The sequence below is a fragment of the Sus scrofa genome, chromosome 18 (genome assembly GCF_000003025.6).
Source record: "Sus scrofa isolate TJ Tabasco breed Duroc chromosome 18, Sscrofa11.1, whole genome shotgun sequence".
NCBI lineage: Eukaryota > Metazoa > Chordata > Mammalia > Artiodactyla > Suidae > Sus > Sus scrofa.
In genome coordinates, this window is record NC_010460.4 from 52,578,987 (window position 1) to 52,601,347 (window position 22,361).

General features: G+C 46.9%; 1 protein-coding gene across 4 annotated transcripts in view; it reads left to right on the plus strand.

Annotated features, from left to right (window-relative positions):
* GLI3 (GLI family zinc finger 3) overlaps positions 1 to 22,361 on the plus strand; it is a 294,444-nt gene that overhangs the window by 175,524 nt on the left and 96,559 nt on the right. For all 4 annotated transcript variants that reach the window (XM_021078943.1, XM_021078945.1, XM_021078944.1 and 1 more), the window contains one exon: positions 20,778 to 20,983. In XM_021078943.1, the coding sequence (XP_020934602.1) occupies positions 20,778 to 20,983 (206 nt within the window). The remainder of the gene's footprint in view (positions 1 to 20,777; positions 20,984 to 22,361) is intronic.

Sequence of the window (22,361 nt, forward strand, 5' to 3'; positions counted from 1 at the left end):
CCGCGGGAGCGGCCCAAGAAATAGCTAAAAAGACCAAAAAAAAAAAAAAAATACAAAAATGAATAGTGTGGGAGTGGCAGTTGAAGTCATTATTATTATTTTTATTTTTTATTTTTTGGCCAATCCTGCACATGCAGAAGCTCCTGGGCCAGGGATTGAACCCGGGCCGTGGCAGTGACAACACCAGAGCCTTTCTCTGCCAGGCTACCAGAGAACTCTTTGAAGTCGTTCTTTTGGAGGTTCACCTGTACGGGTCCCTCAGTGCTCCTCGCTTTGGGGGGCCTGTGGATTGTTCCTAAGCTTCCTGATCCCACTCCGGGGTCCCAGTAATCCCTGAGGGAGTTGAGTTACATTAACTCAGTGCATTAAGTTAATGCATTCTGGGCCCGGCAAGGTTCATGTGTATCTCCTACAGGCTGGAATGAGTTAGGCACTAACCAGAAAACCAACCAATACAGTTCTAGGTGCATTCAGATAGTAGCCAGATAGTGCCAAGGTCGTCAGAAATGAACAGTATCGTGACTCTAGGGGGTGGGAATAGAGAGGCGCTGGCAGTGAAATCATCTGCCTCATTTGCAAAACAAATCACCAGACCCTGTTGCTTGAATATGATTTACATTTTTAAGACAGAGTCCAAAGAAAGCATTCCCCGGCTTACCAAAATGCCTCCATTCATCGTGATCTCTGACTCCCCCACAAAACAAAATCTCCGTATTGCTAGCAGGCATTGTTTCCAACATAAATCTTACAGGCCCCTGGTGAAAGTTTTCAGGGACAAATTCAGAAGTTAAATCAGCAACAAAGGCGATCAGACTTCCAAAGGGGTCTCTGATTTTCAAAGGTGTTTCCATCTGTATTTGCTTGGGACATAGCACATTAAAATAAGGATTATATGAGATTGTGTGAATATTACCTAACATGTTGGGTTTCTTTATTTAAAATAAACACTTTCTGTTATTTTACATACTGTCATTATTTCCCTATTCACACATATACCCACATGTATACACACACACACACACACACTCTATGTATTTACACACTCATATGCATATATAAATACACAGGCAGACAATGCCCAAGTCTGTCCATTCTCCTCGCGGTAATCTCAGCCTGTCCTTGAGCTTAGTCAATAAAAGACTTCGTGATCCTCTTCCTAATGGAAGTAGTCAAGAGGCGAACAGAAGGGCAGCCTCAAGTATTTTAATCTTGTTTTAATGATCGGGATCTGCTCGCTCCGTCTTTGGATTTCAGGGCTTCTGAGCTATAGGTAGTTACTGGACTACAGGAAGAAGAGTCCGATTCAAGACTTTGCTGGACATCGTGGAATTTCGTGCGGGGGGGATTGTGGGGTGAGGGGGGTGCTGAAAGCAGAGGCTCTGCTTTGGGCCCAAGGCTGCACTGAGCTCTGTGGAGGGCGTCTCTCCAAGGCGCAGCCTCACCCCGTGGTGAACGTCACGTGCTGTTTGTGCGGATTTTCGAAGCCAAAGCCCTTGAGCCCCTCATCTCTGGAGTGTGGATGTGACCCAGGCCGGTGGTACCCTCGGGAGGGCCAGTCGGACGCCGCGGTGCGTGTGCCATTTTTCAGTGGGGTTGACTTGCGCACCTGCCCCAGCTTTGGGCCCCGGGCCGACGGGGGACTGTCCAGTTCTGTGGGCTATTGTTGTTTGTGGTTTCTCTGTTTGCTGGGAGGAGGGAGGCAGGAGGGTTCTGAATGGCAGAGACTGAAAAGCCGGGTCTGGGCCCTTCCCCTCGAGCATCCAAGGAAACAGCCTTTTGGATCTGTTTGCTTTGCAAGGGTCTTCTTTGATGAGGTCTTTGCTGGGGGGCGGGGGGCGGGGGGGGGGGCTTGAAAGTCTCAGTGTACTCAAGCTTTAGAAAAGGCTAGTGGCCCTTCTTTGTTTTCTTTGTTGAACTGTTTATTTTGCTTTCTTCCCACGAGGTTCCCGGCCTCGCTCTGACAGCGCTTTTCTGCATGAATTACATTCCTCTCGGAGCCAAGTCTCTGAGAATTCTTCCAGCCCATTTGATTCCGGCCGGTGTGATTAGTCCACGGCTTCGAACGGCCATGGGTCTGTGCCAAGCAGAGCGCTTGCAAGTGCCCCTAACGTGGAGACCTAAAGACACTTTGCAGCCTCATTAGGGAGGCGGTAGTGTAATCACATAGCTGCTGTGGAATCATCTCTAGCTTGACACTCCCTGGAGGAGGAGTGTGCAAGGCCCCTGGTTTCCTTTCGGTGTGAATACGGCTCTTGAAGAAGGGCAGTTTAGGTTATTACACTCGTGCCTACTAATTCAGACATAGGATTTAAGCATAGATCATCTGGGCTGGGTAGGAGGGAGTCTCCTAGCTCCATTTGCGTTAAATCTACACCGGGAATTCCGTGATCATTGTGCATAGAGGATGTAGTTCCCTCTGTGTAGAAATAATGAACAAGAGTCATGAAAATTATTCAGATATCTCAATCCCCGCCATCCTGTTTTCTCATGTGTGTGTGTTTTCCGAAGTATGGTTTATGACTGAGACAAAGGTGGATGGTGAATGAACTTAGGAATTACGGTTTTTACTATTGATTAAATACTTGACTCTTTATTGATCATCATACCTTCACTGCAGGTATTGTTATAGCATCGTGATACCATTAGACAGAATTCAGCTGTCATGAGAGCAGAATTCATAAGGGAATCATTCACCAGTTTTCACTCATTTTTTAATACATAAGAATCTTGGCTCTGATGAGCCGAGGGGGGTGTTGCTGTATCTAACAGGGGGCCTGCACTTGTTGGCAGTAGTTTTGACTTGAAACTTCCCAAAAGAGGGCCAAAGAGGTTTTCAGAAATGATTTGAACTGGGCTCTTGAGGTCTGATTTTTGACTCTTGTTGGGCACACTTTCCGTGGCAGTGTCTCGGCCTGTGCCCTCTTTGGCAAATCAGTCCCACCCACTCTATGGGATCAAGGTTTTTCTTCGCACAGGGAGAATTTGTCTGGAAGACGGAAGTTAAACCTCTTTTGGCCAGAAGAGGCCCTTCTTCCTTGGAGTGGCTCTGAAAACAGATCCCCTAGTGAGCCGAAGCACAGCTGCCACGCTATTTCCCGGGGTAACCCAATTAAACACCCCTCCAGAGTAGGACTAGATTACAGCTTTGCTGTGTAATCACCTCTGAGCACTACCCCTGCCCACCCCACAGGATGCTGGTGACATGGGCCCATGATAATGCTTTTCTTCCCGTGTTCCTAGAAGTGTAATTCTAGAAAATTCAAACCTAACTATCGGCACGTGGCTTCCAACGAGCCTCTCCTTTAAGCCCGTTTCTCAGCTGTTTTCGCAGTGCGCGTGGGCCTCTGTGAGTCCCGTCTGGGCTGGCCCACCAGTCAGCCCCATCCTTGAACACTTGTCCTGGTCTCTCTGGGTCTCCTTGTTTCCGTCTGTGGAATAAAGCAGCCGGAGTAAATAATCTTTGGGATCTCTTCTTAACATCCCACAGTTATGGAAAGTTTAGGTTTGGTCACGGTTTTTCCCTGTGTGTTCGGGCCACACGGACGAGGACGCCATGAACACATCAGGTGCCAAGACACACATGCCCGCGGGTCAGTTTGCTCTCCTGCCCTCTCCTCGGGTGAAGCTCTGCTGAGAGTCGCGCCCAAACTCGGGGTGTAGCTCCTGCAGTCTTCCTCACACCCTTTAGCAGCGCCTGGGCCACCACCTGTGCCTTGTGCATATGTCCCTCAGAGAGGTTCCCTTTGGAATGACAGGGGGACCAGAAAACCACACGGTCCTGTTTGATTAGAAGCCTCAATTAATATGAAAATCCGAGTATATCACGTATTTGTGGAATCTAAAAAATGACACAAGAGAACTTATTTACAAAACAGAAATAAATAGTCTCACAGACATAGAAAACAAACTTATGTTTGTACCACTTTGATATCAACAATGCAGTGAAGGAGCAAGGAGACACGTCACAGGTGTGTGAAAACGGCAGAATTACCTGAGATGTGTCCATTACCGTCCCGAAGCGTCTCTCCCAAGTCGTAGATCCGTTCTTCACCTTTTCACATCGCTGAAATCGGAATGTATCTTACAGTCAGTCGCGTTTTACCGTTTTACCGTCGCCGTTGGTAAGACGACAGTCATGAGGAGGTGTCACGTATTGCTTCATAAAATTACCTCACGTTAGATTTTCTTTTTTGTGCAAGTACTGCAGTGATATATGACAGAAGTCTCTGCATAAGTCTAAAAGAGCTCTTTTCATAAGTATAATATAAAAGTTGAAAGCAATAAGGATCAACTGTCATTCTGAGTGGTTCCTAAAATGATGTTGGATCTTTGGATCTATAGCATCCTACCCTTGACGAAATACAGTAGAGATCATATATATATATATATATATATATATATATATATAGAGAGAGAGAGAGAGAGAGAGAGAGAGAGAGAGAGAGGGAGTAGGTATGCAATTAACAAGAACATTAGTTCATTATCAAGGGGTTTTTTCACCCCTAAGAAACGCAACCAATTTTTCCTGCATGTTGTAATAAAGGACCTGGTTACAGACTGTAAAGTTAAAATGTAATAAGGGTGTTTCCAAAATGCTCTTGCTGCCCGAATCATACAGAGCAAGAAAGGAGACCAACTTAAACCCAAGGAGCATAAAGGAGAGAAGCATGTGTTGCCTGCTGGTTGTGTTGGTGTATTTGTGCAGATGCATAGCACAGGCTCTCAGAGGGTAAGACTTCATGATTAATGGTGTTTATTCTTGACAGAAGCCTCCTTTATTTATCTGCAATACAGTTTAGCGATTTTATCAGGCCCCTGAATGAGAAATATTCAGTCATACCAATATTGCAGTGTAAATTGAGTAGAGTCACTTTTTATTATATCTTTCTGCCTTATCATCTGCACAGTAATTTTCTAGCAGAGGTTTGATATGGAAAGGCTGGATTTAGCTGTACTTGACACAAAGCCTCTTCAATTTCCCCTAAAAGTTCAGGCTGCTCTTAGAAATGTGTGTGTGTGCGTGTCTGTGTGTGTGCGTATGTGTGTGTGTGTGTAATATATAAACCCTCTCTGTTATCCAAGCAATTTCAGGATTTGAAAGAATAAAGATAAAATGCACAAACCTGGAAGGGAAAAGTGTTGTTAATATAAAAACATCTAATAGCTGTGAATTCACTGGTAAAAGCTCCTTTAGCGTTTAAGCCCAGGCTCAGTACCGAACCTTCTGCGTGGCGAGCTGGTCCTGCTTTCTTCCAATCAAGCACCATCCAAATCCATCAGCATAAAGCCAGACTCTTGCATTTCCCCAGGGAGAAATATCAGCATCGAAGACCAGAGTGGCCTGGGGAGGGAGTAATGGGGGAGGGACATTCGTCACGGCGGTGATGGCAATGCCAGTCGAGAGAGGGAGCGAGGAAGGAAAAGCAGACCTTGCTTGGAGGGCACGCAGATGCAGTGTCACTAAGTGTTTAAACTGAACTTTATTCAAGTTGCAGATGTAACAGGAACGGTCAAAGCTAATCAAAGCCAGGCGGGAACCAATGGTTCAAATCCTAGAAAACATTAGGTTTGAGGATCAAAAGACACTTGAGAGCAGGGAGGGAGGGGGTGGCTGGGGAGTCTGGGGTTAGTAGATGCATTTATTACATTTGTTCCCATTGTGGCTCATCGGGTTCAGAATCTGTCTAGTATCTGTAGGATGGGGACGCAATCCTTGGCCTCACTCAGTGGATTAAAGATCTGGCGTGACCATAAGCTGCGGCGTAGGTTGCAGATGCTGCTCGGATCTGGTGTGGCTATGGCTGTGGCGTAGGTTGGCAGGTGTAGCCTCAATGCAGCCCTTAGCCTGGTGACTTCCATATGCCACAGGTGCAGTCCTAAAAAAGAAACAACGACAACAAAACCAAAACAGAATGGATGGGCAGGGAACCATATCCCACCTCTTGGGATAAAACGTGATGGGGATACAGCAGAAATTGGGACAGCATTGTAAATCAACTATACCTTAACAAAGAAAGAATTTTTTAAAAAGAGGGACTTCAACTCTAGTGGGTAGGATGCAGATTATCTCATCCAAATCCTCACATTTTACAGACAATAGAAGTAAAGCCCCAAAGAGCTGTTGCCACTAAGTCAGCGGGCCTGTGCGGGTGCCCCGAGGCTTGTCGGAACAGGTACTTCTTCTGCACATGCCGGAAACATCGCCAGTCAGTTGCATCTGTCCTCACCTGTGGTCTCAGAAGACTCGCTTTCTTTGGGAGGAACGCGGTGCACTAAGAGGCTGCGTGGTCCCTCTTCCAGTGGCCAGGCTCTTCTCCTTCTCCACCGATCTTATTCCCTGTGCCTGGGGCTAAGTTCTCTGAAGCCGTGACCACAGGGACCCTGAGGACATTGTGGTCTCTTTTTGTAGAGGTTACTTCTTCTTTTCTATTGAATAATGTCAACACATTGTTCCCCCAAGACATCAGATACACTTCTGTCATATTTTATTTTTTTAATTTTTAATTTTTTTTGTGGCCGCACCATAAGTGTTTGGAAGTTCCCAGCAAGGGGTTGATCCAAGCCTCGACCTCGACCTACACCACAGCTGCAGTGATGCATGATCCTTTAGCCCGCTGCACCGGGATCCAACCCGCGTCTCCACAGTAACCGCAGCCGTCGCAGTCAGATTCTTAACACACTGCGCCACAGCATAATAAATTACAGGAGTTTAATTTATTTTTGAAAAGTCTGACACCCTCAGAAGGGCTAAAATTCTAGCACAATGAGCAGTGTGCCTGGGATGTAAAGTCTTAATCAACATGAAGTCGAGTCTTACAAGATCCAGCTAAATCTAAAAGCTTGGCACTTTCAAAGGGCCTCGTATTTTCACCTTTATTAAGCCAGAGGCCCCTAGCACACCTGGGATTTGATTCTGGAGGAGAGCTATTTAGATAATAATAGTTCCTTGATGGACCTCTCTGTTATCGCTTCAAATAAGGATGATTTAAAGAAGGAGGGAAAGTGTGCGTCAGACGCATCTTGCCAAGAATTAGAAGAGACAACCCAGAAGCCACTCTAGTCTGTAGTTAAGAGTAATCATAGCAATTACAAGGATTATGAGGGTGCTGATGGTACCAGAAAAGTTCACACCAGCCCCTGGAAGACACACCTAAACTCAGCGGGCCAGACTGCTGTGGATAAAGGATTTGTTCTAGCTGGCTCTTGAAGTCACGCTTCCAAAGTAGAAATTAAAGCAGGCGCCTCATCTTGTCTTGGCTCTTTGCTGGAAATGTCGTCTGTACCACCTGTAAGAGGACTCAACAAGAAGCAAGGCTCAAACCGTGGAACCTAACTTCCTATTTCTTTTTTCCTTCCCTCTTTTTCAGTGCTGCACTTGCAGCATATAGCAGTTCCCAGGCTAGGGGTCGAATCTGAGCTGCAGCTGCTGGCCTGCACAATAGCCATGGCAACACCAGATCTGAGCTACATCTACGACCTATGCAGAAGCTCACAGCAGTGCCAGATCCTTAACCCACTGAGCGAGGCCAGGGATCGAACCCACATCTTCAGGGATACTAGTCAGGTTCTTAACCCGTTGAGCCACAGTGGGAACTCCTAACTTCCTATTTCTGATTAATTATTTCCAGGCAGTACCTGAAGGCTCCAGCTGGGAGGCTTCTCACTTAAATAAGAGATCCCAGTTTGGGGCTCTTGAGATGTTCTAAGTATCTGTTTACCTTAAATTGTGGACATTTCCGGGTAAATGACATCGCACAGGCTTATTTGTTTAGTTGGTTAAATCAGCAGTTCGCATGGTCTCTCCCGTCCTTTTTCCTTACTACTGGTGAATATCATGGCTCCAATCCATGCGTTCCCACCAAAGGGTGCCGTGGTTGATAGGATCTGGTGTTATCAGAGAATACAGCACCTTAAAAACAAATGCCACGACCCAGGGACTTTCTAGATGCTGTTAGTTCATGAGACGCGGTCCATGATCAGGTCACACCATGCTGCTCTGTTTCAGTATCATTCTGTTTCAGGGTGTGTTTTCTTTTTGGGAAAGGATGTCATTTTGCCTTTTTGCCTGCTGCTTTGGGGATGGGGAATTGGTAATTCACCAAACCCCCAAATCAAGATCTGTTAGAATGAGTGGAAAATGGGCAGGAATTTCAGAGAAATCAGACTTTGAAGTGTTTGTCCCTGTATCCCCATTTTTTTTTTTCCATGGGAATCAACTTTTGAACTAAAACTACAGTATAATCCTATCCTTGAATTTACGTTCAGGGAGAAAAGATCCATTTTGCTAAGGGCAGACAAGTCGCTTATCTCTTTGCTTTGTCAGAAGAGGCAGGGTGGGGTGCTCCTAGGTGACCCCAAGAGTATCAGGAGGGCTGACCCCACCCTGGCTCGCCCTGAGGTCCCGAGGAAAGGAATGCCCAGGATGCAGTGAAGGGAGCATGGCTAGGGCCTTGACCAGCCAGAGCTCTGGTAGCAAAGAGCAGCAGTAGGAATGAGCGTGCTGGTTGTAGGGCCAGCATTTACTGACAACTTACCTTGTGACAGGTCCTTAGCTAACTGCTTTATGTATCCTTTCTTATGAAACATTACATAGTATATAGCACGGGAGTTCCCTGGTGGCTTAGCAGGTTAAGGGTTCATTGTCACTGCTGTGGCTCTGGGTACTGCTGTGGTCTGGGTTCAATCCCTGGCCCGGGAACTTCAGAGTGCCGTGGGCGTGGCCAAAAAAAATTTGTTAAAAAACCCAAAGTAGTACAGCACAGCTGCTTTTCCATCTAGGCCTAAGTAGCCTTGGACAAAGCAGTTCAACCATCTGGTTTACCCAGCACCAAATCTGAGGTCCTGCAAGGCCCATGTTACAGGACAGCACATTAAAGGCACTCTCAGAGTTCCCGCTGTGGCACGGTGGGTTAAGAATCTGACTTCAGCAGTTTAAGTCTCTGCAGAGGCAAGGGTTCAATCACCAGGGCAGCACAGGGTTAAAGAATCCAGCATTAGGAGTTCCCGTCGTGGTTCAGTGGTTAACAAATCCGACTAGGAACCATGAGGTTTCGGGTTCGATCCCTGGCCTTGCTCAGTGGATTAAGGATCCAGTGTAGGTTGCAGACACGGCTTGGATCCCGCATTGCTGTGGCTGTGGTGTGGGCTGGTGGCAACAGCTCCAATTCGACCCCTAGCCTGGGAACCTCTATATGCTGCAGGAGTGGCCCAAGAAATGTTAAAAGGACAAAAAAAAAAAAAAAGAATCCAGCATTAATCACTACAGCTGTGGTGCAGGTTGCAGCTGCAGCTCAGCTTGAATCCCTGGCTTGGAAACTTCCATATGCCATGGGTGTGGCCATAAAATAAAAGCCCTCTTTCCACTGCAGAGAGAAAAGACAGAGGAGGCTGAGACGGGAGAGCCCCTGGTCCTGTGGGCCTGGCTTGATAGGCCTCTGCGGGGCCTGCTCCACTGGAGGAAGAGAGAGCATGCAAAGGAAAAAGGAAACAACTTCTTATCTTTGGAAGGAAGGGAGAAAAGGATAGCGCCTGCTTTGTTACTGCAGAACAGTTGGGGAGTCTTTAGAAAACAGGGCCCCATCCACTGTCCCAGAATCTGACCACCGAGCCAACTCTCCATCCACCCACTGGCCAGGCGTCATCGGGTTAGGAAAGCGTCCCAGTGGGACACCTGAATTTCTCTCCGGCAGCCACAGCCGTTTCCTCCTCAAGCTGGCATCTCTGTGGACTTTATAAAGGAAGATACAAATGTTGGTCCTTCTAATAACTGGTTCTCATATTTACATTCATTATATTATATATAGCATATTAATATATGATATGCATGATGGATGTGAAAATATAAGTTATCTACTAATTATGTTAGCAAACCAGTTCTTGTAAAAATTACATTAAAGGTTTTTTTTTTTATTTTCCCAAATCCCATAGTCATTGAGGGCAGAAGAAAAAGATTTCTTTATTGTGCATTGCAAAAAGATTACCTCTGTGTGGAATATCGGACTCCATTTGGTTAACAAAAGAGGCTGCTAAAAGTAATAATTTTCTCTATACTTGGTGTTTATGGAACTAAAATATTCAAAACTGATGACAGGTTATTTAGAAACTGGTCTGTCAGTTGCCATTTGTATCAGAGATACTGTCTGTCCTCTCCTTTTCTCTTGCCTGCTGTTATTTCTAAAGAGTTAGAGGCATCCACCAGGCTTTCTTTCCATAAGGATAAGTTGAGACAGGAAGAAATTCCACAGTATGAGATGTGGTCATTTTTTTTTTTTTTTTTTTTGTCTTTTTGCCATTTCTTTGGCTGCTCCCACGGCATATGGAGGTTCCCAGGCTAGGGGTCGAATCAGAGCTGTAGCCACCAGCCTACGCCAGAGCCACAGCAACCAGGATCCAAGCCACATCTGCAACCTACACCACAGCTCATGGCAACACCGGATCCTTAATCCACTGAGCAAGGCCAGGTATCGAACCCACAACCTCATGGTTCCTAGTCGGATTCATTAAGCACTGCGCCATAATGGGAACTCCGAGATGATTTTGCTCCAAGTACTTATTTGAACCAACAGCGTGTGTAAGAATTCTTGCTAATAACAGTGCCTTGCACATAGTAGTTGCTCGAATGGACTTGACTGTACATTTTTTGACTCTTTTTCTGGCCTTGAAATCTATCAGTATAGAATTATAGTTACAGGACAGAGTGGCGACAAATTTTAATAAGTTATTTTTTGGCAGTCTTCTCAGGGAGGACTGCAATTATGTTTGGCTACAAACAATTGCATTGCTCTTGTAGACGACATACCAATTGTTTCAGTCGTCAAAGGGCAGGAGGCTGACTCTTTCCTCAGCTTCTCCCTTTGCCTGGCATAGCTGGAGCACCCCCTGCCCGAAGGACTGTCCGGAAGCCCATGTTCCGAACTATGGGAGTGTATATTTACTCTATTTACTGTCGTTTACTTTGAATTGAGACTCACGGGTCACCTAGAGTGTCTTTGTTTAACAGTGGCAGATATCACGTTATTATTTACGGCATTGTTTAAGCAACATTTTTAAAATTTGAAAACTATAAGTATGTCTATTTGACTTTCTGCATCTGATAGAAATGGTTGAAACCACACAAATATTGTTATAGTGGACACATGGAAAATGCATATATTGCTTCTAAAATACTGGCAATAAGTGGGATACATACAGAAAGATACACGGAATACACACATGTATTTCAGTGAATTATTATGAGTTATCACAGAGTGAAAACCTCTAATCACTCATCACTAACCAAGTTGAGAAATAGAACAATCACTGTCATTTGAGTTACCCCCGGGCACACCTCCCCGCAAAGGTAGACATCCTTCCTAGCCCAGTGCTAAAGTTGAGGTTTGTCTCTTATGGAGCTTAATATAAATGGGATAATATAGTGTATTATCTTCTTTCGGACCATGCTTCTTCTCCTCAGCATTGTGTTTGTGAGACTTTCCACATTGTAGCCTGTCCGTTTTCATTGCTGTTCACTATTTCGTTGTATGAACTATTGACCGTTCTACTGTGGGTAATAGATATTTGGTTGTTTCCAGTTTTAGCATGAAGGGGTGATGCTGCTCTGAATATCCTTGTATACCGTGGCACCTGTGTACACAGCGTTGTTGCTTGTCATGCATCAGGGAGAGGAATTGCAGGATCAGTTGCTGAACAATTGCTGGTATTGCTGCATCTGATCAAGGAGATAAGCCCAGTTGTTTTCTAATGAAATTGCACCTGCTTATACGCAGGCTGTTTGAGAGTTCCTGTTGCTCTGACTCCTCATCAACACTTGATTCTGTCAGATTTTTGGTTTTTTTTTTTAATTTTAGCCATTCTAGTGGGTCTTTGCTTTTTTCAATTAATCAGTCCATTGATTAATTTTTCAGTATAGTTGATTTACAGTCTTGTGCTACTTTGGAGGGACAACAGTGTGATTCAGTTATCTCTTTGCATTATTTTTTCTGATTATTCTAAGTCAGAGAAAGACAGATATTATTTGATATCGCTTAATGTGGAAACCAAGAAATAATACAAATGAATCTATGTGCAAAACATAAAGGCACTCACAAAGAAAACAAACTTATAGTTACTAAAGGGGAGACAGAGGGAAGGGATAAATTAGGAGTATGGGATTAATAGGCATAAACTACTTTTCATAAAAGAGATAAGCAATAAGGATTTGCTGTATAACACAGGTTCACTGTCATATAACATTCTAGTAGGGTTTTAATGATAACCTATTATGGCTTTAAGATGCACTGCAGTTATAAATGATATTTATGTACAGTTTGTTAAAAGATACCAGAAAAGAAAACTTTTAATATTAAAGGAGAAAGTACAATTCAAAATATATTTTTATTTTGACTAGGTTAGAATTTTAAATGCCTGAAAAAATGCTGGGAGTAAATAGGTTAAAATCTTGACATTAATTAGATTTGGATAGCTTGGATATAGAAAATGACTTTTTTTTTTTTTTTTTTTTTTTGTCCTTTTGCCATTTCTTGGGCCACTTCCCACGGCATATGGAGCTTCCCAGGCCAAGGGTCGAATCGGAGCTGTAGCTGCCATCCTACGCCACAGCCACAGCAACGCAGGATCTGAGCCACGTCTGCAACCTACACCACAGCTCACGGCAACACCAGATCCTTAACCCACTGAGCAAGGTCGGAGATCGAACCCGAAACCTCATGGTTCCTACTTGGATTCGTTAATCACTGAGCCACAACAGGAACTCCAAAAATGACCATTTTTTGAAAAAATAATTTCTTAACTTTTCAATTCATGGATATAAATTGCTTTTATACTCAGACATACATAAAAATAAGAAAGTCATTCTCGAAAATCCCTTGAAATAGGGAGTTCCTCTTGTGGCGCAGCAGTAACAAACCCGACTAGTATCCACGAGGATGCAAGTTCGATCCCTGGCCTTGCTCAGTGGGCCGGGGATCCAGCATGGCCATGAGCTGTAGTGTAGGTCACGGACTCGGCTTGGCTCCCCGAGTTACTGTGGCTGTGGCAGAGGCCATAGCTCCAATTCGACCCCTTGACTGAGAACTTCTGTATGCCTCAGGTGCAGCCCTAAAAAGAAAAAAAAAAAAAAAATCCCTTGACATAATATTTCACCATTGAAACAAACATTTCTCTCTCTCTCTTGTTAGCAAAAGCAACCATAGCCCTTGATTTCTCTGTATAAAAAAAAATTCAACACCTTAACATTCGCGTGCACATCAGCCTTCACCTTCAGTGGCTCCTGCTGCAGTTCATGTTCCATATTTTTCATAACCAGGATACATTCTGGAAGCCTCCTCTCGACTCATCAGATAATATTTGTGCTTATACACACTTTATTCGTGTGTGACTTTTCCCCCTTTTGATTATAAGTTCCTTGAGAATATGGACCAAATGACCATATATTTTGTTTCTTGAAATCCCCTCACGTGCTAAAATCATAATGGTTTCTTAGTGCATAGATTTTCAGCAAAGTGTATATAAATGAACACACCCTTGAAACATTCATCCATTTGGTTATACATGTAGCTTTTAAAAACTGAGCTCCAGAGTTCCTGTTGTGGCTCAGGAGTTAAGGAATCTGACTAGGAACCATGAGGTTGCGGGTTCGATCCCTGGCCTTGCTCAGTGGGTTAAGGATCCGGCGTTGCCGTGAGCTGTGGTGTGGGTTGCAGACATGGCTCGGATCCCGTGTTGCTGTAGCTGTGGTGTAGGCCGGCGGCTTCAGCTCTGATTCGACCCCTAGCCTGGGAACCTCCATATGCCGTGGGAAGCAGCCCAAGAAATGGCAAAAAGACAAAAAATAAAAAAAATTAAAAAATGAATAAAACAAAAACTGAGCTCCAATATGGGAAATATGTCAAAGGCCTAATAAGTCTGTTACAGATTCGTGGGAAATATTCTTGAGTTGCAGAGATGATGAAAATGGGATTTGAAACGGAACCATATCGTTAGCTAGGGTCCTGCCATTTTCACGGAGAGGATATTTACAGAGGTGTGGACGAGGTTAAGGGGTTGGAAAGTGATCGTCGGGCCCTCAGGGCCAGCAGACGTTTCAAGAGGTTACCACCCGTAGCCTGAAGGTGCAGCCAGAGAGAAAAGATCCTTGAGGGCTGGTGCCAAGGAAGAGAGGTCACACTTCTGGAAGGGGGGGGGTCCCTGGGGAGAGGAATGGGCACCAGCAGATGTGCAGCTGGAAGGGAGGGGGAATCAATACCCTGAATTCTCACCCCTCTGCTGCCAGCTCCTGCCAGTGCTCCTCAGCGGGATCCCGAGGGAAAGTGAACCTACTGATTCAGACCACGAAGTCCAGCCTCCAGGGCGTGCAGGCCCAGGAGGAAGCCTGGCAGGTGGAAAGGAAGCAGGGCAGCCGTCCGCACATCACAGAGACACATGATGATTCTGGGGCAGAGCTCTCTGAAAACCCACCTTGCAAAGAGGAAAAGACCAGAATCCCCACTGAGGCACAGCGGAAACGAATCCAGCTAGGATCCATGAGGATGCAGGTTCTGTGCCTGGCCTCGCTCAGCGGGTGAGGGACCTGGCGTTGCCGTGAGCCGTGGTGTAGGTCACAGACATGGTTCGGATCCCGCGTTGTGGTGGCTGCCGTGTAGGCCAGCAGCTGTAGCTCTCATTCGACCCCTAGCCTGGAAACTTCCATAGGCCATGGGTGATGCTCTAAAAAGCAAAAAAGAAAAAAAAAAGAGAGGAAAAGACCAAGTCCGGGACTGTGCATATTTCCAACGATGTCTAATGTATTAGCTGTGGACGTTTTAGTTATTTGTTTCTGTCGCTGTATGGAAAGCAACATTTTTTATTACAAATGTTGGTTTATTAAAACTGTGCTTATTGAGTAATTAATTAGTTGGTTCAAAATAGATTATAAGGGGTAACACCCCTTTGTTGTCTGCTAAGCCTTGCACATGAAGAGTGGGTACTTGCTATAGAAAGAAACAAAATGAAACAAAAAACTAACTTGCTGTGTAGGGAAAAAATCCCAACATTTCAGTCTTCTGGTAGCTGAAGCCTTCATGCATACCTCAAAATGCAAGGGATTATGTGTACACTTCCAGCATTCCAAGCAACATGAAAGCAAATTGTAATAATCCAGCATATAAACCTTGTTTAATGCTCTCATAATGGGTAATGCAAGTGATTAAATACTGTGATTTTAATCTTGGCATTTTAGTAACCCAATAAGATAGATGAAAAGGCAGTAACAAATTAGATTATACAATGATATTTCATTCTAACTAAGAAGTCCAGTTATTCTCTGCAATACATGTTTTTGTTTTTAAGTTTATCATAGTATAATGTTTAAAACGCTCTAATAAGAATCCTCGACTCTTTTCATTGTAATCTATTTTCATGACTTTAGGGAATTAATCTGAAGTTAAATTATTCCCGCAAACACACACACACACACACAAACTTTATTTTGCTTTACTTGGGGAGAACATAAAAATAACCCCCACCTTCTTTCTTGTCTGAAATGACACTTCCTTTAGCCATCAGGCAATAGGGAAGGAAACAAACGGCAGCCACCCTTTGGGTTTTCATGACCTTGGGAAGACAGAGAGGTGGCAGTTATGTAGGGGGCACTATCCCTGTGTGGGCAGGCTGGGGCCCTGCACGCATGTGCCAAGATGCAGAAGTGATGGGCAACAGCTCCTCCCCTCAGAGGTGCCCTGACAGCCCAGACAGTCCTCTCCAGCTTGGGCATCTTCTTCTGAGACAACGGTTGTATGATCTAGTTGGATGGGTCGCAAGCATATTTCTAGACTCTGGCTACATCATACATGGCATGGGACCCGTGTTCTAGGAGCCGTTCTAAATTTCAGTGTTCTTCCCAGAATGTTTGCTTGTTGTCTGCTTTTTCCCTCCATGGGCTGTGCTTGCCTTCCAACCACTGCGCCACGTTCAGCCCCAGAACAGAGACAGCATGAAAAGCTGCAAAGCAGGGGAAGGCATGGGAGGGGCAACGGGAATCTTAGTTCAGTCTCTGTGCGTCGCTACTGAAAATAGAAACCAAGAGAGTGACACCTGTAATTTTTGTCCGGGCGCTGCTCTCATCCTCAAAGGGAGATTTTGAGCAAGCTTGGCTATTTACCAGGTTAACTTTGCGGTACTTGGTGAAGTAAATGTATGTCCTTTATATGGAAAAGTTGTGGCTGCCTTGCCCTTCCCTGCCTTAGGTAGAATCCGCCCTTCTGGTCAGCATCTTGAATGGCTCTTTCAGCAATGAATGCACATCTGTCTACGAAATTTAAGAAGCTTAACCTTCCCTCTCAGATGTGCTTTACAGTAAAAAGAAAATAACTGACCAATGATCTCGATGACTTTGGAAGTGACCCTTAGGCAATGCTGCAGGTGGCTTTATGGAAAAACATTCATGTCAGGGGGCTGCTGGGACCCTTGCAGTTCAAGGCTGGCTGCTCAGCTTTGCTGGCTGAGAAACTCACTTTTGTCCGGCTTCTGCACTAGAGAAACGTCATGCTAGTGCAACTCACAAGAGCCTGGTGTGGCGACAGAATGAGTCAGTCATCACCTTTCAGTGAGAAATTGAATAGCAAGCAACTGGGGACACCAGTCTCCGGAAGTCTTGCCATGTGGACACTTGTTGGCTGAGGTGAAAAAAGTTGGGTGGTTCTGACAACCGCCGAGAACACCAACAGCCAAACAGCCGCTACCACTTACCGAGTGCCTGGTGCCGGTCGGTGACGTGGTCCCAGAGGCAAGCTGTTACTGTTCCATTTGATGGGACATGCCCCAGTGACAGTCAGGGATGAGCCTGAGTTCAAGTCCAGTTCCTTCAAAGCTCTTGCATGTAAATATACTGAGTTCATGATTTTTCTCCTTTTTTTTTCTTTTTTTTTTTTGCCTTTTTAGGGCCACACCTGCAGCACATGGACGTTCCCAGCTAGGGGTCACATTGGGGCTGCAGCTGCTGGCCTGCACCACAGCCACAGCAACACGGGATCCAACCCGCGACTGCAGCCTATACCACAGCTCATGGTAATGCCAGATCCTTAACCAACTGAGCGAGGCCAGGGATCAAACCTGCGTCCTCATGGATCCTAGTTGGACTTGATTCCACTGTGCCACAGAGGGAACTCCCTGAGCTCAGAATCTTAAGCACCTTCGTGTTTTTATGAGTTTTCTATGTGGAGGCTTCCTGGGAAATTCAGGGAGGTGCTTCCAGGATGCTGTCCGGTTGGGGAACAGAGCAGACAGGTGTATTTCCACCATAGGATTTGCTCTGTCGAACAGTTCTAGGAGTTCCCCCTGTGGTGTGTGGGTTAAGGATCTGGTGCTGCTGCAGCTGTGGCATAGGTTGGAGTTGCAGCTCTGATTCGATCCCTGGCTTGGGAACTTGGCTATGCCACAGGTGTGGTTTAAAAAAAGGGTTCCAGTATTTCAGTTTTTAAAATCACATGCTATGCTGTGTCTGTCATTACGCATACCCCTAATATGCACGTGTGCGTTTACGTGTGTGGAAAGTATCGGTCTACACAGACATACACATGCCTGTCTGCCTCTGTTGTATGTGTGTGTAAGTGGACTGTGAATAGCGTTTGTGATGTGTGTGTGCGCATATGCACTGAGCATTGATTAGACACCAGGCTCAGTACATCAGCCTTATATTCACTTGTCGAGACCCCATGAGGTAGGTGTCCCCCTACTGGACTGTTCAGGACAAGGAGGGGGTGGGAATCGTGGCCAAGGTCACACAACTGCTGTCCCATCCACGTGGCTCCCCCCTTCAGCCCCGAGCCCTCCCATCATCGGACCTGTCCCGTGCTCTGACTCAGCTGTCCCCAGAATTCCTGACGACCCCTCCCTGAGCACCCCTCCCTCAGCGCTTTCCTGCTGGTTCCCGGGACAGCTGACCTTGGACTACCAGATGACGGGGGCTTGCAGCTTTCATGGGTGCATTCCTGTCTGCGAGCATGTCCCCTCGTGTTGATACAGGCGACCCTACGTCTCTTGGCATCATCTCGGGGCGGGGGGAGGCATGTGTCTGAATATGACACTCGCCAGAGGGACTGGAGTTTCCCGACGTCATCTCCAAACCCTGGAGACGCCAACCCCCTTCTCCGCTGTTGCCTCTCGCAGAGCGTAAGGGAGGATGGAGCTGGGTGCTTGGATGCTCCTGCCGGGGGCATGTGCCCAGGTCTTGATTCCTTCCTCGCGGAATGGTTATCTTCAGTCTTCCTGTCTTGCGGGGACGGATGACATGAAAGTGGAGGCAGGGGGTGTGGACCTCAAAAGACCACAGATGGGTGAGGTGAGAAAAGCATCGGCCGGCTCCAGGCTTTGCTCACTTTGGGGCTAGTCACTGATGCAGCCCAACATCTGAAATCTTCATGTTCTTCTAAATGCTGGGGGTTTTTTTGTTTGTTGTTTTGTTTTTCATTTTTGGGGTTTGTTTTCTGCCCCCCTCCCCGCCCGGTCCCATCCATGATTCTTCAATGGAATCTAAGCCTCTAGGAATATTCTTACTACCATTCTCAGTTCTGGAGTTTGAGAAAAATTATAGGATCCAATTTTTGTCTAGCTGGAAAAAAAAAAAAAAGCAGTAACCAGTGCATTGCCTTCATTGATTTTTAGTTCATGTTCAGACTGAGTTTCTTGTGAACGATAAGAAAGCTTGTCTAGGAGGTTCATCTCATGGACTTCTTAAAATGTCTGCTTTTCCACATTTCAGCAGCACCTGTCTCTCAGACATATGCACGTAAGCCTGGAGTTCGTCATAATTACTTTTGAACCAGACTGGAAGAATTGGTTTCCCTTTCTGGTAGAAAATGAATGAATTTGAGCCTCCTGTGTGCTCTAAAGTAGCGGCAGGTCTAATTGGAGCTCAAGATTTGACCAGTGACACAGAGCTAACTTATTTTGTAGTAAAGAGCTAAAATAGGACAGACCAGTAAATCGTGCCCACTTCTATTTAAATGCAAGTCATTTTTACTCATTTCTGAGTGGGGATGGAAGCCTCAAGTTGTTTGGAGAAGAAACAGCAATTCTCAGGTGGTGGCTTCTCATTCTGCCCACATGTAAATTTAGAAAATTCTGGATTTTTATTTTATTTTGCTGAAAGTGACATCCGAAGAGCAAATAAAAGGCCTCTTTTTTTTTTTTTTTTAGTTCTAAATGAAAAAAAAAAGGGGGGGGTAAGAAGGAACAAGTAAGAAAACCCTCTCTCTTCCCTTGTATTTTAAGCTATTTTATTTTCTGCTGAGAGGAAATTCATGATCTGAGCTTCGGTTTCATTTATTTCAGTGCCTTGCTGTGCTTCGAAGAGCAGGACTTTTTTTTTTTTTTTGATTCTGTTTGGTCGGGGCTGGGGCCGGAGCCCGGGCTATGCATTTTCTTGGGAAAGGCTGTGTCTCCTCCTCTCCTTTTGGTCTCGAAGCCCGTGCACGAGGGGAGCTTGCAGTGCGCATTGATGGAGAGGGCCTCGCCTCTTGATGGCCATGTTCTCTGCGAATGAGAAAAGGCGAAGCGCACGTGTTCAGCCTGTCGGAGCCAGTTCCCTGGATTCTCCACACAAAACGTCTTCTCTCAGAGAAGGAACAGGCCGTTGAAGGGGGTTCCCACAGACCAGCTGTTCTGGAAACGCCTGTCCCCAGGGCGTGGGGGTGGCTCCGAGGAGGGGATGCCCGGGAGCTGGTGGCGGATGGGCCAGCCCTGGGCACCTTGCAGTTGACTCTCCTCAGCCCAAAGCTTACGTTCTACCTTAGCTCGTTACAACCAAGGCATGAGCTTGACTGAAACTCCCATCTTTGCCACCTTCCCAAGCCCGGGAGCGCTTCCTCACTGACTGGTCACGGAATGGGGCTGATCACAAGGGCACCTGCAGAATGAGCAGGAGAGAAGGCGGGGTCCCAGGGCTGCCTCCTCGGGGGGCTGCCTTCGAAACCAGGAAGCCCCCATCCGTGGGGCTGGTTTTCCGCACAGCTCAGGACCCGGAGCAGGAGATCTGGAGCTGGAGTCAAGCGTCTGATGTCATGTGCTGCAGTCTTTGGCGATTTGTCTCTTACCTGTGGGCAGCTCGCCACCTGCTTGCTCAGACTCCCAGCTGAGACAGATTTGCTTGCCTGCTTTCTCCTTCTCTTTCCCGCTCTCTCTTTCTTTCCCTCCCTCCCTCTTTCTTTCTGTCTGTCTGTCTGTCTGTCTGTCTTTCTGTCTTTCTATGCAGCACAGCGACGGCGAGCAGTAAACTCAAGGGTGACCTTACCACTCAGGGCAGATGGAACTGTCTAGCGCCAGGAACTCTGCCCAGTATATCTGTGATCGTCTATGTGGGAAAACAGCCTGAAAAGGGAGGGAAGTGTGTATGTGTAACTGAATCACTTTGTCGTACAGCAGAAATGACCGCCGCGTTGTAAATCAGCTCTGCGTCCGTAAAACTTTAAAAAATGAAAAGAAAAGAAAGAAAGTAGAATCACAGCAACTATTTTAAGCTCAGATGCCTATTGAGAATTTCTTCTCTTGAGGAAAACCAGTATTTCCTATGTTCCAAGTGCCAGAGAATGCCTCAAAGGCCAATCTTCTTTGCCCAAATAATTGTAGAGTAGCATTCTGTCTGCATCGTGTCACTGGGATTTTTAAGATCATGGGATTGGAAATGTGTATGCCTGATACTCCCCCCGCCCCAGGACACCTTGGTCTCTTTCTTTTGCAGGCAGCCTCGGCCCGCGGAGCCGTTTGTCTCATGCATACCTCCTGCGTCTGGTTCTCTTTCTCCGCAGGCCTTCTGCCTTGTCCAGCAGCCCCGCGTATTCAGACCTGCCCTTGTTCAGGATCTCCCCGCATCGGAACCCCGCCGCAGCTTCCGAGTCCCCCTTCAGCCCGCCGCACCCCTACGTCAACCCTTACATGGACTACATCCGGTCTCTGCACAGCAGCCCGTCCCTGTCCATGATCTCGGCCGCCCGCGGGCTGAGCCCCACAGACGGTGAGTCTCAGACCCAGCCCTTCCCGCCGCCGCCTCCGCCGGGACGAGCCCCAGGGCACCTCCGACGCCGGGGGTGGAGACGCTGCGCGCCTGCACTGGGTTGAGCGCTGAGGGCGTGCCAGCACCTCCCTGGGGTGGGCATTCCCCTCTGTTTTCACAGGAGCGGGGCGGAGGGCAGAGGGGCCACGTAAACGTGCAAAGCTGCTTCGTTGGCCAGTACGCAGCAGAGGTGGCCCTCCGAGCCAGAAGGCCCGACGCCCAAATCCCTGCGCTTAGTCACCGCTCTTTTTGGTGGCTCCCCGTGTGTGTAGACTGGCCGTGTGGCCATTCCCACAAAGTGCAGGCCTGACCAGCACACTTTGCTCCCTTTCTGGGGAATGCTTTTCTGTTGTGCGCCTCCGAAGGATACGTTTATGCGGAGGCGTCCGTGGGAACAGCGCTTGCTCTCCAGACATCAGTGCGGGCGTGCATTCCCGCGGCTTGGTGGTAACGGGTGCTTCCCTGTCGTGGGGGGCGGGGGCTCCAGGCGGGGCCTGAGGGTCTGCACCTCTGCGAAGCTGCCAGGTGATGTCACTACTGCTGGCCCAGGGCCCACGCTCTGCGCAGCCAGGTCTTAGAGAACCTGGGGGCCCAGACCCGTTGTATGTGCCCTTTGTCCTTGACCCCGGCAGTGGAAGAATGTGGTGAGAAAGGAAACAAACTGTGCCTCTAATTCTCCTATTCTTGGTGCTCATTAGAAGCACTCGAGGACCAAATTCCCATTGGTTCTGTTCGTCTCCCAGCTAATTCCTTATCACATGACTTCTTTTTTTTTATGGCTGCCTTTGCAGCATATGGAAGTTCCTGGGCTAGGGGTTGAATCAGAGCTGCAGCTGAAGCCAACATCATGGCCACGTCAACACCGGATCTGAGCCACATCTATGGCCTGCAACCTACACCTCAGCTTGCAGCAACCCCAGAGCCTTAACCCACTGAGCAAGGCCGGGGATTGAACTCGCATCCTCACAGAGACAACATCAGGTCCCTAAGTCACTAGCCACCGTAGGAACTCCATCACATGAGTCTTTTTTCATTGAAGCTGTGCATGCCACAGCTGTCCAGTTATAAAATGTTCCTTTGGCTCAGGGAGCACATTTCTCAGCTCATGCACACACACATGCAGTCTCACTTGTGCACAGTTGCTGGATCTTGGGGCATAAGCTATCTTGATGACAACCAGAGGATTCTGAGTTCTCTGCAGCAAACCACAAGGCATGGGTGCTTGTGTCAGCGCCCAGCCAGACACCGTGCACGCCATCTCCGCAAGCAGCGTTTGACCCTGCGTGTGGTCCATATCCCCCCGCAGACACTTCCTGAGGCAGGTTGTATATGATGGGGC